At 52.6% G+C, this 21,323-nt stretch overlaps 1 protein-coding gene across 2 annotated transcripts; it reads right to left on the bottom strand.

Annotated features, from left to right (window-relative positions):
- Positions 1-584: 584 nt before the first annotated feature.
- On the bottom strand, positions 585-19,817 carry LOC144932677 (casein kinase I). Of its 2 annotated transcripts, XM_078856998.1 has the most exons (10): positions 19,712-19,817; positions 10,272-10,382; positions 8,360-8,508; positions 7,703-7,931; positions 7,226-7,396; positions 5,854-6,002; positions 3,603-3,768; positions 2,858-2,997; positions 1,944-2,009; positions 585-1,355 (listed from the first exon to the last, which is right to left on the bottom strand). In XM_078856998.1, the coding sequence occupies exons 1-9, from the start codon at positions 19,785-19,787 to the stop codon at positions 1,977-1,979; spliced, it is 1,224 nt and encodes a 407-aa protein (XP_078713124.1). In that variant the 5' UTR covers positions 19,788-19,817; the 3' UTR covers positions 585-1,355; positions 1,944-1,976. The 2 variants fall into 2 exon arrangements, with proteins under 2 accessions (XP_078713124.1, XP_078713123.1); XM_078856997.1 differs by lacking the exon at positions 1,944-2,009.
- Between the last annotated feature and the right edge of the window lie 1,506 nt (positions 19,818-21,323).

Here is a 21,323-nt window from a genome sequence, read left to right as displayed (position 1 = left end):
GGGGTCTGTTCACAGCTGTGGGAGTAAAAACGGGGCTGGAGCGAGGGTAATTTATTAAATAAGTTACGTAAATAAAAACAAATAAAACGGCGAGCCATTTGGACTAGTGCGGAACACAGCTACTAACGGACAGACGTGACGACTTTGAAGGGAGGGAGACACGAGCAGGGGAGGGGGGTCGGGGGGGGAAGTAAAACAAACGAGGGCAGCATCGCACGGGGCAGCAGGCAGCGCAGGAGGGCAGGGCTGGGAGGCAGAAGGAGCGATCGGAGGGGGAGGGATCAGAGGGGCAGGGGGCAGGGATTAGAGGGATAGGGATCGATGGGACAGGGGGCAGGGATTAGAGGGATAGAGGGGAGTGATCAGAGGGGCAGGGGGCAGGGATTAGAGGGATAGGGGGGAGGGGTCAGAGGGGCAGGGGGGAGGGGTCAGAGGGGCAGGGGGGAGTGATCAGAGGGATAGGGGGGAGGGGTTAGAGGGGCAGGGGTCAGAGGGGCAGGGGGAGTGATCAGAGGGATAGGGGGGAGTGATCAGAGGGGCAGGGAGGAGGGGTCAGAGGGGCAGGCGGGAGGGGTCAGAGGGATAGGGGGGGGTGATCAGAGGGGCAGGGAGGAGGGATCAGAGGGGGAGGGGTCAGAGGGGCAGGGGGAGGGATCTGAGGGGAGGGGGCAGGGGGCGTGATAAGAGCGGTGGGTGCACTCCCTGGTTACATTTATAAAAACCATCAGAGCACAGGGGTTTTATTCAGAATCAATTGTCACGTGATGTAACTAACGCTTGTTCCCCTCGTCACAACGATAACCAAGTCTACTTGGGCTACATGAAAAACCACCGCCTTGGACTACAGCTACACCACACGACAGCTACGGCTTCGCCACTCTAGTGGGTCCTCTTGAACACAGCGATTTGGAAAGTCATAATAAAAAAAGAAAGAAAGCTATTTACACTGCATAGAAAGCACTGCAGGTCTAGAGCACTACTGTGACTGCTGGAGAAGCATCGTACAGACAGAAGGAGCTGCAGAGGCTCGCACCCTGCTCGACGTGGCTGCCTACGACACTGGGGGCTCTGCACGGCCTCACTCTCAACACCAGACGGGAAAACAAAACGGCGTAATACACCTGTGAAGGACATACACACGATCACTAAGCACCCTCCCCGCTTGGATACTCCAACGTACGCCGCCACAACGCCAAACAGGCCCGCCCCAATCCGCTGTTGGTCTCGGTCCACTCCCCGAGGGGCGAGGAGGAGGAGGAGGTGGGGCTGGCGCCTCGTCATCACGTGCGTGCGCAGAGGTTCAGGGGGCCCGGTCACCTCTTCAGGCCTTGGCCCCGATAGAGCGCGGGACCAAACTGCGAAGCACACACACGAGCACACGAGCACGCATGCACGCACACGCACACGCACGCACACGCAAGCAGGCGAGGCACGTAACACGGGTAACGTTTAACGTTTGTCGAGTGTAACCAGGTTCAGTAATCGCTCTGCTATCGCCACTATCGTGGTTAGTCAGCGTCCACGTAAACTTCGCTCAGATTCCCTCCTCCCGTGCTGAAAACTTGGTCTACAAGACAGTCTCATCTCATCTGTCACGCTCAACCACCATTGGAACACTGCAGGTCACAACACTTCTGTGCAAATCAGCACATTTGTTAGCTTGGTTAAAGTACTTTTAAAAAATCCGTAAAATAAAATAGTTTGGGAAAAAATTACACCGAGTTAAGCTAAACATTTGCATAGTTTGGTAATGCAGGTTAGGGCCCGTCACTCCGGTTAAACGAAGCAACACTAGGCAACACAGGAGCATGTTGACAACATGATGCGTGGTATGAGGATAGAGGCAGGAGATGTGTGGTACAGGGAGAGAGGGGATGTGTGGTACAGGGAGAGAGGGGATGTGTGGTACGCTGTATAGAGGCGATCCGTTTCGCATGACTCACCACGCTCAAAACGACCAGTAGTGGGAGGAAGGCCTACTTGCCGTGGTGGTCAAAGGGAATGCTCGTCTGTGGCGAGAGCACGGAGACACGGGGAGGAGTCGCCCGTGAGAGGGCGTTTAACCGAGGCCTTCACACTCACACGGCAACCAACGTGGCCGGGAGCACAGGGACATCAGCGGTGGAGAGCGAGCTTTCCGTGTTCGAGGGTGCGGGCACGCGAATGTGAGTGAACACGAGTGTGTGTAAACGCGAGTGTGAGTGAACCTGAGCACCAGTGCCAGTTGAGGCGAATGTGAGTGAACGCGAGTGTGTGTGAACGCGAGTGAACGTCAGTGTGAATTAATGTGAGTGAATGCGAGCGCGAGTAAATATGCGGGTTCGCGTGACATAACGTGGGAGTGAACTTCACTCATTTACCCAGGAAATCCTCATTGAGTCCAAAAGACTCAGGAGTGGCCTGCCAGATTTTCACAGGAGTAGCAGTAGTAGTGGGGGATGACTGCTCTGCATTTTAAGCAACTTGCGAGCAACCTTTTCAAACACAGACGACGCCTGCGCAAAACCGGCCTCCGGTACGTGCCGTCAGCTGCAACAGCGCGTACCGTACGGTCATCGCACCCCCGCAGTACTCACCCATGAGATAACGACGTTGAGTCGCGAGTGAACACGTCGAGCACACGTGTCCAAGCTGGTGTGCGAGCGAGTGAATGACGTTGCGAGTGGACGAGGTTGCGAGCAGACGACGTTCCAAGTGGACGACATTGCGAGTGAATGTACGAGTGGACACATTGCAAGTGGACAACATTGAGAGTGGACGTGAGTGAACGTTGCGAGTGAACGTACGCGTGGACAACGCTGCGAGTGAATGTACGAGGGCACAACGTCGCGAGCGAACACGAGCGTGGCCTCCCCACCTGTGAGGTGGACATGCGCGTCATCTCGGGCCGAGCGGTGAGGTCGGACGAGGATACGTTGGCGGGGGCCCCACGGTGAAGCCTCATGCACACGCGGCGCTCGCGCTCCGTCCGCGATAGCGGCCGCGGGGATGTATTCGCTACGGGGGGGGGGTGGGGGGGTACGCATAGCACCGATTTTACCATGTCGCATGCATTCACCACCCCCCCACCAGTCAGAATCAAAATCCGATGAGCTATGAAGCTCTTTTCACAGATGTCCAGTTGTCACCACCCGTTCCTCACATTCACTCAACACGCATGCATTCACCACCTACTTGCCGACTCACGATCGATTTGTCTCGCCTGACTCCATTTACAGATACTCCCCTACCCACTCAACTCACTCATCACTCCCAATCAGCCACGTGTCACCATGTCCGTGTCCAAATGCCATTGTCTACAAGTGCCATTGTGTGCAAATGGCCCCATGTCCCCATATATCTGTGTCCCTGTGTCCCCGGGTCTCTATGTTTCCATATTTCAATGTCCCCATGTGTCCCTATTTTGTCCATGTACCCATGACCCAACACCATCGTGTTCACATTCCCCCTCCCACATCTCTGTGTCTCCACGTCTCCCGTGTCCCCGTGCCTCCCTCGTAAACACGGTGGCCCCCCCGTGCACCTCGTGACCCCCCCTATCCCCTCCGCGTGCCCATGCCACCCGTGCCCCCCCGTGCTCCCCCCCGTGGCCCCTCACGCACTCGTCTGTGGTCCCGGCGACACGGGCGTCACGGCGTCCTGGGTGCTGCGGCCACGCGGGCCGGGCGCGCTGGGCGCCGCCCTCGCGGGCACCGCACGCTGCATGCGCTCCTCGCGCTCCCGCTCACGGCGCTCACGCTCCGCCTCCTCGTGGCTGCGGCCCCCACCCTGCAACACAGCGGAGACGGTAACGCAGGCTCCTCGCACGAGCTTGACTCACACCCGGGTGCGCAGACAGTTCCACACCGGTTCCACACCGGTTCTACACCGGTTCTACACCGGTTCTACACCGGTTCTACACCGGTTCTACACCGGTTCTACACCGGTTCTACACCGGTTCTACACCGGTTCTACACCGGTTCTACACCCGTTCCACACCCGTTCCACACCCGTTCCGCACCCGTTCCGCACCCGTTCCGCACCCGTTCCGCACCCGTTCCGCACCCGTTCCGCACCCGTTCCGCACCCGTTCCGCACCCGTTCCGCACCCGTTCCACACCCGTTCCACACCCGTTTCAGACCCGTTTCAGACCCGTTTCAGACCCGTTCCCACACCCGTTCCCACACCCGTTCCGCACCCGTTCCGCACCCGTTCCGCACCCGTTCCGCACCCGTTCCGCACCCGTTCCGCACCCGTTCCGCACCCGTTCCGCACCCGTTCCGCACCCGTTCCGCACCCGTTCCGCACCCGTTCCACACCCGTTTCAGACCCGTTTCAGACCCGTTCCGCACCCGTTCCACACCCGTTCCACACCCGTTCCACACCCGTTCCACACCCGTTCCACACCCGTTTCAGACCCGTTCCCACACCCGTTCCCACACCAGTTCCACACCCGTTCCAGACCCGTTCCACACCCGTTCCGCACCCGTTCCGCACCCGTTCCCACACCCGTTCCCACACCCGTTCCGCACCCGTTCCGCACCCGTTCCGCACCCGTTTCAGACCCGTTCCACACCCGTTCCGCACCAGTTCCCACACCCGTTCCGCACCCGTTCCGCACCCGTTCCGCACCCGTTCCACACCCGTTCCACACCCGTTCCACACCCGTTTCAGACCCGTTCCCACACCCGTTCCCACACCAGTTCCACACCCGTTCCAGACCCGTTCCACACCCGTTCCGCACCCGTTCCGCACCCGTTCCCACACCCGTTCCCACACCCGTTCCGCACCCGTTCCGCACCCGTTCCGCACCCGTTTCAGACCCGTTCCACACCCGTTCCGCACCAGTTCCCACACCCGTTCCGCACCCGTTCCGCACCCGTTCCGCACCCGTTCCGCACCCGTTCCGCACCCGTTCCGCACCCGTTCCACACCCGTTCCACACCCGTTCCACACCCGTTCTACACCCGTTCCCACACCCGTTCCACACCCGTTCCACACCCGTTCCACACCCGTTCCACACTCGTTCCACACCCGTTCCACACTGGTTCAACACTGTTTAGAAATCCGTTCCACTAATTTCACACAAATTACTATTTTAACTTCACCATTAAATGTAAAAAATGTTGCGCATAAACAACAAACATTATTAAACCGCAATAGATATAAATCATTAAAAAAATCTCGTCAAGGAACATAAACCATCACGCAAACTCTGGTCATCCTCGCAGTGGCTTTTAGAAAACCATCGAACAAAGACGGGCACCGCATCTCGCGCTTTCAGGTGTGCTTCTATGGCTGTCTAGAACGCTCTTCCTTCCGATATGAAAAAGCCACTGCAGCCGTGCACTTATAAATCATCTCGATTGAAAACTAACTTCTTGAGAACTGCTTTTTGTGTTTTAGTTTTGTTGTACTTCCTCCGCACCTCCGATTAGCGATGTTGGCTACGTACGTTCAACATACAGAGTGGCACCGTAGTCCACATGCTATCAAAAGTGACATCACCCAAAGCCACGTACCACCATTCTTGGTGGGAAAACCACGGATGTGAAGTCGTGTTAGTGACACCACTTCCAGTTTGTGGTTTGAGCCTAAATATATTTTTGGGAACATGGGAAATTATTTTGATCAATACGAGCGCATCCTCAGCGTTTATCAATTACAAAATACAAAAGTCCTTCATTAACCAGAATACATTTTAGGGATACTTGGGCAAAGTGATGTTATTGAGCGCCTATAGTACAAGGAGGCGTCTGCTCGCCGGCGAGCGAGTAACTGGAGGAACCAATCAGTGAGCGCCGTCTCGTCAACCACTGCGGTGCGCGCTGCGGCGCAGCCGGGTTGAGACACGCAAACGCGCCTGCACTCACAAACTTGAGCATGTTCCAGTCGAACACATAGTCGTAGGAGAAGCCCTGCCGGTGGAAGAGGTTGCGGAAGAGCTGCCGCAGGTACGAGTAGTCGGGCTTGTCGTCGAATCGCAGCGAGCGGCAGAAGTTGAGGTACGTCGCAAACTCGGCTGCGGGGACGGCGGGGGGCGGGTGGGCATGGGGCGGCACAGTCACACGCAGCTCGACGCGGGAGCAGGGGGGGGGGGACGGCACACAGTCACACGCAGCTCGACGCGGGAGTCAGGAGGGGGGGGGGACAGCACACAGTCACACGCAGCTCGACGCGGGAGCAGGGGGGGGGATGGCACACAGTCACACGCAGCTCCGTGGGATGGAGTGGCAGGCTGCACACAGTCACACGCAGCTCGACGCGGGAGCAGGGGGGGGATGGCACACAGTCACACGCAGCTCCGTGGGATGGAGTGGCAGGCTGCAAACAGTCACACGCAGCTCGACGCGGGAGCAGGGGGGGGGGACGGCACAGTCATACGCAGCTCCGCGTGCAGGAGTGGGGGGGGGGGGGTCACACGCAGCTCGATGCGGGAGTGGAGGGGGCGGCAACCGTGGCGCGACTAGGGCTAGGGTAACACGAGGTGTGTAACGATGCATCACAGCTTCATCGGGTAAGCGTCAATTCTCATGGTCACAATACGCGCATCAGGCTGTTTAATGGATTTAGTTATTTACATCTGCAGCCAATACGGATTTCACATTCGCCACGTTGCAATATTATAATTGATTCTGTTTTGAATAATGACCAATCATTGCATGAATAATTGTCACATGCCTATCGTCCACTATCTTTTATCATTGGGTTTAATCTTTCACAGGTCTAATTCAGGAAATGTTTGAACTTAATTACTTTGATAAAAGCAAAGGTCAAGGTTCAACAGGTATTTTGAGATTTGGAGGTATCTTGTCAGACACACAACTGGCCAACAGAGCAGTGTGTGTATCGATGACAGCTTTTGAAGTCCTTTTATATTTTAAAGTTCTGCTGGATGGCTAGAACGCGCGGGCAAGTGCACGGTGGTGACATCACACCTCCTCCACCAACCACCCTCCACCCTGAGCCGTGTCATCCAATTCACATGCGTGGGCAATGTTGGTCTAATTTAAAACAAAGAACAGTCAACCCCTCCGCTTACAACCATGAGAAAGATCAAACGTAGCGGTGTTTACATCTGCATGTAAACCACGCATGTAAAAATGTGCGTTTTAATCGCAGAGGCACTTAGCAAAACACCACCGCGACCACCGCCACCACCACAACAGCCGCCGCCGTCGCAACAGCCACAGCCACCGTCAGCACCGTGGCCACTGCTGCGGCCCACGGCAGCGCGTCACTCACAGGGGTATCCCTTGCAGAGCACCTCGATGGGCGTGGACATCTTCTTCTCGCTGATGCGCTCGTACTTTTGGCGCTTGGTGGCCGCCTTGAGGCCCTGCCAGGGCAGTGAGCCCAGGTTGAAGTACATGAGCACATAGCCCAGGGACTCCAGGTCGTCCCGCCGGCTCTGCTCTGTGGCGCAAAACGGAACGGCCATGGCGGGTCAGGGCCCTCACCTGAGGTCGTCTGCTTGTGTTGTGGCCGAAACGTCGTGAGAATTTTATGTGTTATTTTTATTATTTTATTATTTCCCTTCTACGTGACTTTACCGAAAAATCCAAGAATATGAATCCCTGCAGTCACGAAAGCTTTAAATCGAAATGTTGATGGATGATGGAGGTAGAGTGTCGTACCTGTGACCATGTGAATGTTGATGTATGATGTCGTTGTTGTACCTATGACCAGGTGAGTGTTGACAGATGGATGTCGATGTCGTACCTATGCCGAGGTGGGTGTTGATGGAGGCGTAGCGCGCCGTGCCCGTCAGGTTCTTGTTCTCGCGGTAGGGAATGTGCTGGTGCGTGCGCGCGTCACGGTACTTCTTGGCCAGGCCGAAGTCGATGATGTAGACGAGGTTCCCCTTCTTGCCCAGCCCCATGAGGAAGTTGTCGGGTTTGATGTCGCGGTGGATGAAGTTCTTCGAGTGGATGTACTCGATGCGACTGATCTGCTCGCGCACAGAACGAATGGAACTTGCTCAGTGTGCGCCGAGGACTGCGACGGCGTCAGGGAGGGGGCAACGGGCCCCAGTGGAGGCGGTGAGGGGTTTGGACGGAGATGTTAACTCCCTCGCCTGGTATGCAGGAAGTTGTGGGTTCGATCCCTACACTGACGCCTGTATATTTAGAGTTTGCGTGTTTCTCTCCCCATGGTCGCGTGGATTTTGCCTCTAGGTCCTTCCCTCCACATTTAGAATCAACGTCCGTTCAGAGTATTTGGCTGCTATAAATGTCCACGTAATAATAAGCCGCTTCGTGATGGCCTGGTCACTTCTGAAAAAGAGCTACACATAGCTCAGTGGGCCTTACGTCATCAAAAACAAGTCTAGTTTAGTTTTAACGGTGGGGAGCCCCTGTGAGGGAGAGAGGCACCCACCATCTGGTCGGCGAGCAGCAGCACAGTCTTGAGGCTGAACTTGCGGGAGCAGAAGTTGAAGAGGTCCTCCAGGCTGGGCCCCAGCAGCTCCATTACCATCACGTTATAGTCGCCCTCCGCACCGCACCACTTGATAGTGGGGATTCCCACTGTGGCACACACACACACAAAGTCAACGACACCCTGTTTTTAGTCTTTAAGACTGTTGGATAACATGCTGTTAGCGAGCACCCATTAAGGCCAGAATGGTATGGCCAGGATCACGCATCACAACGAGAGCGCTTTTTTCTCCCAAGTGCAGATGTTTACACACCACATTGGGTACTCATTTGAAGCTGAGTTGGCTTTAGGGATGCCCAGCATGGGTTCGGACACCACTTGTAACTGATGTCAACCGTGGCTAGAAATGAAACCATGTCGCCCGGTTCACAGTGCAGCGGATCAACCACTACACCACGACTCCTGCGCGTACACAAATAAAAAGATGCCCTGTAAAGCCTTAACACCTATGGAGGCCGGCACGACACACAAAGGGGGTGGGTGGCCATCACCACACCTGGTCGCCTTTTTCTCCCGAGTGGTGATGTTTACACATCACACAAGGTACTCAATTGAGGCCGAGTTGACCTAGGGGAAGCCCAGGACCGGTCAGTAAAATTGTCACCGATGTTGGCCGTGAGCAGTAATCGAACTTGGGCCACCGGTCTCATAGCGCAGCGTGCTAACCACTACGCCACTGCTCCCCACGAGAACACGCGCACACACGAGCACACACACACGAGCACACACACACACACGAGCACACACACACACACGAGCACACACACACACACGAGCACACACACACACGAGCACACACACACACACACGAGCACACACACACACGAGCACACACACACACAGCCACGGACGCAACGGAGAGACAGGCAGTGCAGCTCAGGGGCGACCAGTGTCGGGTTCAGTTGACCGGTGCAACACGCATGACCCGTGCGTTGGTAAGTACACGTTCTTCCTGCGTCTGCTGTACAGGGCAGGAGGGCCTAGGTATCGAGTTGGGGCCTTGCGTTGGTAAGTCCACGTTTCTCCTGTGTGTGCTGCATAGAGCAAGACGCCCTGCGCTGCTGAAGCGCGGCAGGGAGGCAGCCGCACAGCTGCGGGGATTGACGCGAGTTTGAAAACAAGCCCAGCCTCAAATGCCATCAGCCCCCGCAGTGACGGGGTAGGGGGGTAGGGGGGTTGGGGGGATAGGGGGTGAGGAGTGGGGTGGGTGGTCTAAAGGAGGCAGAGCACTCCCCCCTCCCTTGCTGAATTCTTACTCAACATTTGTCTGTCTGCTTAAAAACAACGCTGTTGTGTCCCAGTTGCGTTTTAGTATTCCTACAGCCTGTCAGCAACAAGGTCACGCTGCAGCGCAGGATGTCATAATCCAATCCGCGTCACCGAGGTCTTTTGTGTTAAAGCGCGATTGCCAGGCGGAGATTCCTGTCGCGTTGCCCAACAGAGACCACTGGGGACGGATGCAGAGTGGATGGGTGTGGAGGGGGTGGAGAGTAGTGGGGTGGAAATGGGTGGGGAGCGGAGGGGAGTGGAGCGGTGCAAGGGTGTGGGCAGATGCGAGGGTGTGGGTAGCATAGTGCAACGGTTAGCGCGCTGCGCTATGAACCCGGAAAAGTCAACACCAGTGACGATTATCTGAATTGGTCCTGGGCCTCCCCTAGGTTACCTCGGCCTCAAACGAATACCTGGTGCGACGTGCAAACATCACCATTGGGGAGTGAAAGGCAGTTCGGTGTGGTGCTGGCCACCAACCCCTTCGTGTGCCATGCCAGTCTTCAAAGGTGCTCGCTAACAGCACTCGCCCCAACAGTAAATTAAGGCTACACGGGGATATTCGTCTTTGTGGGTGGTGTACCTCCACCCTGCATCATCTTGTAGAACTTGCTCTCGATGTGCAGCTGCGGGTGCTTGGTTTTCACGCACTCCAGCTTGATGGCCACCTCCTCCCCCGTGGCGATGTTGGTCCCTGCGAACAAGGAGGAGAGGAGACCAGCCCGCGCACCAGTTACCGACGAGCGTCCGCGCACGCCACCCGCCGGGCACGCGGCAAACGCGTGCAGCCAGTGACAGACCGGTCCACTGGCCCTCAGAATCGGCCCAGACATTTGTAAGCACAGCGGGGCTCAAATTCGGGCTATGGACAATGTTTTCTTATTGGGTTGTGCGACAAACTGTGGACTCGTAGCTAGATGTGGGATGTGACGACGTATTAGCGTAATTTTGCCGTGCGATCTCATTAGCCGATTGGGGCTGGCCCAAAAAACAAATGGGCCGGTGAGGAAGAATATTTGTAGCTGCCAAATATGGGATTTGATGCCAACTGAGAGCATAAATAAGTAATGAAGCGTACACATTAGAGGTAATAACATATATTTTTTTTATTCTAATCACATTTGCCATTTCCCCACACAGAGCAGTCCACCGGCCCTCAGAATGGACCGGCCCTCCGGGAATTTGTCCGGACTGCTGCCCTATGGCCAGTCCAAGCGTACATGTGGCCACCGCCGATTCAACACGGGAATGTGGGACACGGCAACTCCTCCACCCTCTCCACAACCACGCCGGTGCTCGGGGAGACGTGATGGGGTGGAGTGTTCGAACACATGGTGGGAATGACAGTAAACCCCCCCCCCCAACCGTTTATCAATAATAATAAATTGTGATTGTTTACCCATTCAGACTCACTCGTTTTTCAGTCGTGTTTTTTTCGCGCTCGGGAGCAATGTTGCTGCTGTGTGCAATCCCAATTGTGTAATTTAACAGGTAATTTTTCAGCATTAGCGATGTCATGCGGCCAACACTAGTTACAGCGTATGTAGTTTTATTTTAGCTACGGATAGAAACCGGAGAACCTGGAGGGAACTATAACAGAACCGAGAGAGAACATACAGGCTCTACAATGAAAGGTTCCCCAGTCAGGAGTTGAACCCAAGAACTTATTGCTGTGAGGCACAATTGTCACCAAGCTCCAGGTTCAGTAGGAGAGCCTCCAACCTCATTTTATAGAGTGAGCAGCAATTACCAAGTCATCAACATAAATAAAATATTGTTCATCAACAGGGAGCCATCCATCAACCTCACCGAGACATCAATCAGCCTCCCACTGTATCTATACCAGATGTAAATTCCTCTGGTAAAGCCATTAATTCTCAAACTACGTGGTCAAGAAATGTTAAATAGTGTAGGGGCCAGAGGACATCCCTGTTGTACCCCAAGGTAAAAATAAATGGCTACGACACCCAGAAAATGCAGCTTTGCCCGGGCCTGCCTACCATCATAAAGGTCCTTAATAATCGTGAGTGCTGGTCAGGGACTGTGAGAATATTAAAATGTGATTTTAAAAATGATTTGAAATAAAAGTTAATTTGAATATAACAGGCTGAATTAGAAAATATATATTTTTAAATAATCTTAATTCAACTAAGATTTAACATGAAGTCGAATATTCAGTACATCCCAACGAAACACACACCTCAATAGTCACCACACACCCTCAATACCAGTGGCTGGACATGGGTTACAAACATTTGTCTTTATTACACAATTACATATACTGTGTACGAATGAAATTAAATAAAAATGTTTTAAGCAGCAATGCAGATATGAGCAGTGGATGAGTTCAGGTTTTTGAAAAAAATCGATTTGCATTTTTTCAAATCAGAATTTCTGATTTTCAGATCACATACGCTACGTACCGGTTAAACCTGAATTTTGTGCTGACAAAAGTGACGTCTCCCAATGGCAAAGCAGCACACCACGTGAGATGGGGAAAACCTTGCACGGGACGTCGGGAATGCGCCGTGACTTGCTCCGACGTCGTTACATTTCCAGAAAAGGCCCAAAGAATGACGTTTTCCTGATCATCTGAAATTTGGTTTCTCGACGCTATATTTGGATTTTTATTTTTTTGTGCAGGTTATGCCGAAAATCAACAACACATCCCTAGCAGTCACCTAAATTAAATTAAACTGTATTGGCAGTGGTGCGCGCAAGCACCATGAACAGAAACCTAACACTTTCATCATGACCAACACTACCCTAAAAGGAAAACAACACATAACAGGCGACGTTTCGGGCAATGGCTCTTGTTCATAGCAAACATTTATTACAATTATTATTGTTATGATGACAACAAATGAGGGTGACGTTTCTCATCACAGCGTTTCCATAACAGCGGCACAGGGGATCAGTGAGCTCAGTGCTCCCACAATCCCCGTTCCAGAGTCAATTTACTCCTCGATAGCGAAACCCCCCACAGAGCAAGCAGCTCAGCCCTGAGTGCAGCCACACGACCCCAGAGTCCCCGGGTGAGCTGCCCCTACCACCCTAGTCCCATCACCCCCCCACTCACATTGCCACCTGCTCCACACACACATACACACAGGCCACTACACATTCACACACACACACAAAAGACAAAGATCCCCCTTTATAGCCTTGAACAGACTGTTGGAGCAAGTGTTGATAGCGAGCATTTATGAAGGCCGCAACAGCACACGAGGGGGTGGGTGGGGAAAGCACCACGTTCGTCCCCCTTTGTCTCCCCAGTAGCAATGTTTACACACCAAACCAGATACTCATTTGAGGCCGAGTGTGTGGAGGGGCCACACACACGCCACTCAACACAACACACAAACATACAATGACACTGTGATGTGTCATTGTATGTCAATTGTTGTGTCCGTGTTCTATAATTTCATCTCTCCGTGTTGATGTTTGGGTCCTCCATTTGCGTCTCTTGTTTGCGTGTCGTTGACGTTGCGTCGGTGCTCGATGCTCGTGGCACTGCGTGTCGATATCTGTGTTCAAGGGTTGCGTCACTGTGAGATAAGGTTGAGTGCACCCCCCCCACCGGAGTCCCTGAGTGCAGCCTACTGAGAAGAGCTCCCGCCTAGCAGCCCTGCCCAATGACCCCCACCCCACATTGCCGCCTGCTGCTGCTGCTGCTGCTACCGCCGAGAGGGAACGTGTGGAGGACGGTGGTCCGCTGCAGTGTAGGTCGTTGCCAAAAAGACAAATATCCCCCGTATAGCCGAAGCGGACTATTGGGGCAAGTGCTGTTAGCGAGTAGCACCTATGAAGGCCGGCATGGCACACGATGGAGTGAGCGGACAGCACAACGTGCGGCCGGCCGCCTTTCTCTCGCTTAGTGGCGATGTTTACACATCGCACCAGGTACTCATTTGAGGCCGAGTCGACCTATGGGAGGCCCAGGATTGGTGCAGATAATCGTCACCCGGGTTAACCGCTGCACTACGGCTTCTCCCATGCCACACACACATAGAAAAATTCACACCACGCCACCCAAGATACTCCAAACACAATCATTATTCCAGTGTAGCATAAGCTGTTGGGGCGAGGGCATGTAAACGCCAGCATGGCGCAAGAGGAGGTGGTGTGGGCAGACCAGGCCGAATTTGTCTCCCCCAGTGCTGATATTTACACACCACACCACGTACTAATTTAAGGCTGAGTAACACCTAGGAGAAGCCTGGGACCGGGGACCAGTTCAGATATTCATCCACTGGTGTTAGCCATGGCCAGGAATAGCACCTAAGGACACCTAGTTTGTAGCGTAGGGCACCAACCCCTGCAGGGCACCAACCCCTGCGCTACCACCACTCCTTACGGAAAAGATATTCCACACGCACGCACGGGCCAGACCACACACACACGTTAGCCACTCCACACACAAACGTGGGCCACTCCACACACACGCAGTCCACTCACCACGTACTTAAGCATGAGAGAGCGGCAAGGCCCCCCCCCGCCCGAGAAGGATTAGAACACAAAGCAATGTAGCGACAGCACCGGCCCGACCAGCTGAGCGACCTGCCCTTTACGTAACGAACCCTGGGCTGGGCAGCCCCCACCGCCCACATGTTTGGGCCACATGGGGATGGCTGTTGCTCCCGGTGGAGGCCGGCAACTGGTGTCGGCCTCGTGTCCACGCCGTCGTCTGTGTCGTGCCGATGTGCGTGTGTGTGTCGGCCTCTGTGGATGAGGCTCGTGAAGGACGATACTGGGCAGTTGGAGGCAGTCGCCCTCCAATAACAACGGAGGGCGGAGGAGCGACGCTCACAACAACGAGCGGAGCGCCGGGTGGCTAAAGCACAGCAAGTTGGCACAGTAGGGGGCACAGGTGGTGCATCAGCCAGTCATCTCAGTCAGTCGACCCGTGGCACTTGGGTCTGCCCCGTGACCTCCTGCCAGCGGGCGTTCGACACTTCACGTGGCCTCAAGGTGCACATCGCCTGGCACAAGCGTCGTGGTGATGTCACCGCCACTTAGTGGCAAATGGCGGTTGTTGTTGTTGTGTCGCTGCGTTCTACGATGACGATCCATTCTATAATTTTTGTATTTTACCAGGTAAACACCACTGAGCGACCTGGCCACAAATGACAGCTCAACGAAGTGGCTTATAATGTGGAAATGTACAGCAGCCAAATACTGTGAACACACATTGATTCTAAATGTGGAGAGAAGAACCGGAGGACCCGGAGAAAAATCCACGTGACCAAGGGGAGAAACACACGCAAACTCCAAATATACATGCATCAGAGTCAGGATCGAACCCACGACCTCCTGCATTCCAGGCAAGGGAGTTAACATTTTGCTACCCCCATTACACGTCACTGTGGTGATGCCTGTGTCCTGTTGAATGCGTCACCCCGTGTGATGATAATTTGTCACCATGGCGTGTTGATGTTTGTGTCGCCATGTTGTGTTGATGTTTGTGTCACCATGGCGTGTTGATGTTTGTGTCACCATAGCGTGTTGATGTTTGTGTTACTGTGGTGTGTTGATGTTTGTGTCATCGTGGTGTGTTGATGTTTGTGTCACTATGGTGTGTTGATGTTTGTGTCATCGTGGTGTGTTGATGTTTGTGTCACTATGGCCTGTTGATGTTTGTGTCACCATGGCGTGTTGATGTTTGTGTCACCATGGCCTGTTGATGTTTGTGTCACCATGGCGTGTTGATGTTTGTGTCACCATGGCGTGTTGATGTTTGTACTCTGTGACTGTATCGGTGCGAAAGAAGTTCCACGTGATAAGCCACTTCTTTGAACTATTATTTGTGGCCAGGTCGCTCCTGGAAAAGAGCTGTATAGCTCAGTGGGCATTACCTGCTAAAATAAAAATAGTTTCTAGTGAAAAATACGTTTTGTTTTATAATGTTCTATCATTGTCTCACTGCGGTGTGATGATGTCTGTGACACTTGTGATGATGATGATGGCTGTGTCACTGTAATGATGATGATGGCTGTGTCACTGTGATAATGATGATGATGGCTATGTCACTGTGATGATGATGATGGCTGTGTCACTGTGATAATGATGATGATGGCTATGTCACTGTGATGATGATGATGGCTGTGACACTGTGATGATGATGGCTATGTCACTGTGATGATGATGATGGCTATGTCACTGTGATGATGATGATGGCTGTGACACTGTGATGATGATGGCTGTGACACTGTGATGATGATTGTGTCACTGTGATGATGATGTCTGTGACACTGTGATAATGATGATGGCTGTGACACTTTGATGATGATGATGTCTGTGACACTGTGATGATGATGATGGCTGTGTCACTGTGATGATGATGATGGCTGTGTCACTGTGATGATGATGATGGCTGTGTCACTGTGATGATGATGATGGCTGTGTCACTGTGATGATGATGATGATGGCTGTGTCACTGTGATGATGATGATGGCTGTGTCACTGTGATGATGATGATGATGGCTGTGTCACTGTGATAATGATGATGATGATGGCTGTGTCACTGTGATGATGATGATGATGGCTGTGTCACTGTGATGATGATGATGGCTGTGTCACTGTGATGATGATGATGGCTGTGTCACTGTGATGATGATGATGATGGCTGTGTCACTGTGATGATGATGATGGCTGTGTCACTGTGATGATGATGATGATGGCTGTGACACTGTGATGATGATGATGATGGCTGTGTCACTGTGATGATGATGATGTCTGTGACACTGTGATGATGATGATGGCTGTGTCACTGTGATGATGATGGCTGTGTCACTGTGATGATGATGATGGCTGTGACACTGTGATGATGATGATGGCTGTGTCACTGTGATGATGATGATGGCTGTGACACTGTGATGATGATGATGATGGCTGTGTCACTGTGATGATGATGATGGCTGTGTCACTGTGATGATGATGATGGCTGTGTCACTGTAATGATGATGATGGCTGTGTCACTGTGATGATGATGATGGCTGTGTCACTGTGATGATGATGATGGCTGTGTCACTGTGATGATGATGATGGCTGTGTCACTGTGATGATGATGGCTGTGTCACTGTGATGATGATGATGGCTGTGTCACTGTGATGATGATGATGGCTGTGTCACTGTGGTGATGATGATGGCTGTGTCACTGTGACGATGATGATGATGGCTGTGACACTGTGATGATGATGATGGCTGTAACACTGTGATGATGATGATGGCTGTAACACTGTGATGATGATGATGGCTGTGACACTGTGATGATGATGATGGCTGTGTCACTGTGATGATGATGATGTGTCACTGTAATGATGATGATGGCTGTGTCACTGTGATGATGATGGCTTTGTCACTGTGATGATGATGATGGCTGTGTCACTGTGATGATGATGGCTGTGTCACTGTGATGATGATGATGGCTGTCACTGTGATGATGATGGCTGTGTCACTGTGATGATGATGATGGCTGTCACTGTGATGATGATGGCTGTATCACTGTGATGATGATGGCTGTGTCACTGTGATGATGATGGTTGTGTCACTGTGATGATGATGGCTGTGACACTGTGATGATGATGATGGCTGTGTCACTGTGATGATGATGATGATGATTGTGACACTGTGATGATGATGATGGCTGTGTCACTGTGATGATGATGATGGCTGTGACACTGTGATGATGATGATGGCTGTGTCACTGTGATGATGATGATGATGGCTGTGTCACTGTGATGATGATGGCTGTGTCACTGTGATGATGATGGCTGTGTCACTGTGATGATGATGGCTGTGTCACTGTGATGATGATGATGGCTGTGACACTGTGATGATGATGATGGCTGTGTCACTGTGATGATGATGATGGCTGTGACACTGTGATGATGATGATGGCTGTGTCACTGTGATGATGATGATGGCTGTGTCACTGTGATGATGATGATGGCTGTGTCACTGTGATGATGATGGCTGTGTCACTGTGATGATGATGATGGCTGTGTCACTGTGGTGATGATGATGGCTGTGTCACTGTGACGATGATGATGATGGCTGTGACACTGTGATGATGATGATGGCTGTGACACTGTGATGATGATGATGATGGCTGTGTCACTGTGATGATGATGATGTGTCACTGTGATGATGATGATGATGGCTGTGTCACTGTGATGATGATGGCTTTGTCACTGTGATAATGATGATGGCTGTGTTACTGTGATGATGATGGCTGTGTCACTGTGATGATGATGATGGCTGTCACTGTGATGATGATGGCTGTGTCACTGTGATGATGATGATGGCTGTCACTGTGATGATGATGGCTGTATCACTGTGATGATGATGGCTGTGTCACTGTGATGATGATGGCTGTGACACTGTGATGATGATGGCTGTGTCACTGTGATGATGATGATGATGATTGTGACACTGTGATGATGATGATGGCTGTGTCACTGTGATGATGATGATGGCTGTGACACTGTGATGATGATGGCTGTGTCACTGTGATGATGATGATGGCTGTGTCACTGTGATGATGATGATGATGGCTGTGTCACTGTGATGATGATGGCTGTGTCACTGTGATGATGATGATAGCTGTGTCACTGTGATGATGATGATGATAGCTGTGTCACTGTGATGATGATGATGGCTGTGTCACTGTGATGATGATGGTGGCTGTGACACTGTGATGACGGCTGTGTCACTGTGATGATAATGATGGCTGTGACACTGTGATGATGATAATGGCTGTGTCACTGTGATGATGATGGCTGTGACACTGTGATGATGATGATGGCAGTGACACTGTGATGATGATGGCTGTGACACTGTGATGATGATGATGATGGCTGTGTCACTGTGATGATGATGATGGCTGTGACACTGTGAAGATGATGATGGCTGTGACACTGTGATGATGATGATGGCTGTGACACTGTGATGATGATGATGGCTGTGACACTGTGATGATGGTGGCTGTGACACTGTGATGATGATGGTGGCTGTGTCACTGTGATGATGATGATGGCTGTGACACTGTGAAGATGATGATGGCTGTGACACTGTGATGATGATGATGGCTGTGACACTGTGATGATGATGATGGCTGTGTCACTGTGATGATGATGGCTGTGACACTGTGATGATGATGATGGCTGTGACACTGTGATGATGATGGCTGTGACACTGTGATGATGATGGCTGTGTCACTGTGATGATGATGATAGCTGTGTCACTGTGATGATGATGATGGCTGTGTCACTGTGATGATGGTGGCTGTGACACTGTGATGACGGCTGTGTCACTGTGATGATAATGATGGCTGTGACACTGTGATGATGATAATGGCTGTGTCACTGTGATGATGATGGCTGTGACACTGTGATGATGATGATGGCAGTGACACTGTGATGATGATGATGGCTGTGACACTGTGATGATGATGATGATGGCTGTGTCACTGTGATGATGATGATGGCTGTGACACTGTGAAGATGATGATGGCTGTGACACTGTGATGATGATGATGGCTGTGACACTGTGATGATGATGATGGCTGTGACACTGTGATGATGATGATGGCTGTGACACTGTGATGATGATGGTGGCTGTGTCACTGTGATGATGATGATGGCTGTGACACTGTGAAGATGATGATGATGGCTGTGACACTGTGATGATGATGATGGCTGTGACACTGTGATGATGATGATGGCTGTGACACTGTGATGATGGTGGCTGTGACACTGTGATGATGATGATGATGGTGGCTGTGTCACTGTGATGATGATGATGGCTGTGACACTGTGATGATGATGGTGGCTGTGACACTGTGATGATGATGGTGGCTGTGACACTGTGATGATGATGATGGCTGTGTCACTGTGATGATGATGATGGCTGTGACACTGTGATGATGATGATGGCTGTGACACTGTGATGATGATGATGGCTGTGACACTGTGATGATGATGATGATGGCTGTTGTGATGTCTTCTGGGGTGTGTGTCTCACCCAGGTAAATGTCACCAAAGGAACCGCTTCCGATCTTGCGCCCAAGGCGGTATTTGTTACCGACCCTGAGCTCCATGTCTCTGTCTCCTACAGCGGAGACACGCGCACGGAGACAAAACTGTGATGTGCCAAAAAGAAACGGAGGCAAGTGCACATAAACAGCAGCGAAATAATGACATATAAACATACATATGATACAGACACACAAAAACACAGACACGCGCGTTTAAGTTCCCACGAAAACAGACACACGCAGATATATACACCCAGACACACAGCCAAAAACAGATGACGCAAAGGCATAAAACACACAACTATACGGAACACAATCAAATACACACCCATTAATAGAGAGTAAAATACACTCATGCAGAAACACACACACACATAAAGACACGCAGAATCACGGAAACACAAAATACACAAACACGAGCATAAACATATAGGCAGAATACACACAAAAATATACAACCACACAAAAACAAACGTATGAAGCGAGCTATACACACACTCACACAAAGACACACAAAAACACAGGCACACACACAAACACACACGCCTACAAATACACACGAACACAAACACACACACACAGACGCACACCAAGGCACACAAACTCACGTAAACATCGACACAAATACACCCATCCACTGGATATACAAAATGACACAAACACACAACAAGGCGCTCATCCGCGCAGACTCCATCACACACCGACGACGCTCGTACCGACACACAAATAAACACGCGCTCACCCTGACACTCAAACGCGACACCCCGACACACTCGCCGACGACACTCGCCGCTGACACGAGCCGCCCGCACACTCGCCGACACTCGCTGCTGCTGCTGTCACGGGAGAGGAAAACGGCCTCGTCTCTGCCCGTCTCCTTCGCCGGTGGGGCATCGCGATTTTTTCACCGCAGATTTTCCTCACCTAAGTGCGTCGCGAGGAGGAAATATCCGCGTGGACGTGACCGTGGCACGGCGAGGGGCGTGCTCCGCGCGATCCGGGGCGGCTACTGCGGGCGGCGGCGTCGCGATGCCACGGATTGCGCGGGGTCCATGGAACGGGCGGCCCTCACGACGCCATTATTTACCTCCACTCCTGCGCGTGACGTCACGCGGAAGAACAATGCACGGGCCCGGATGCGGGAGACGTCACCATGGGCGACGGAGAGCCCTCGCGCGCGGGCGACGCGGTGGCGTCATCACGTCGACGGCGCGCGCACGCGACCCTGTCGATAGTGTCACGACGGAGCTCGCGACGTGGGCACGTCATCACGTAGAGAACGCACGCGACCCTCTGGGTAGCGTCACCATGACGACGGAGCTCGAGCTCGCGACGTGGTTACGTCATCACGCCGAGGGTGCGCGCGACCCGATGGGTAGCGTCACCATGACGACGGAGCTCGAGCTCGCGACGTGGTTACGTCATCACGCAGAGAACGCGCGCGACCCTATGGGTAGCGTCACCATGATGACGGAGCTCGAGCTCGCGACGTGGTTACGTCATCACGCCGAGGGTGCGCGCGACCCTATGGGTAGCATCACCATGACGACGGAGCTCGAGCTCGCGACGTGGTTACGTCATCACGCCGATGGCGCGCGC

The sequence above is a fragment of the Lampetra fluviatilis genome, chromosome 5, assembly GCF_964198595.1.
Source record: "Lampetra fluviatilis chromosome 5, kcLamFluv1.1, whole genome shotgun sequence".
In the NCBI taxonomy this organism is placed as follows: domain Eukaryota; kingdom Metazoa; phylum Chordata; class Hyperoartia; order Petromyzontiformes; family Petromyzontidae; genus Lampetra; species Lampetra fluviatilis.
Note: the sequence above shows the minus strand (reverse complement) of the source record. Positions and strands in the feature narration are given on the sequence as shown.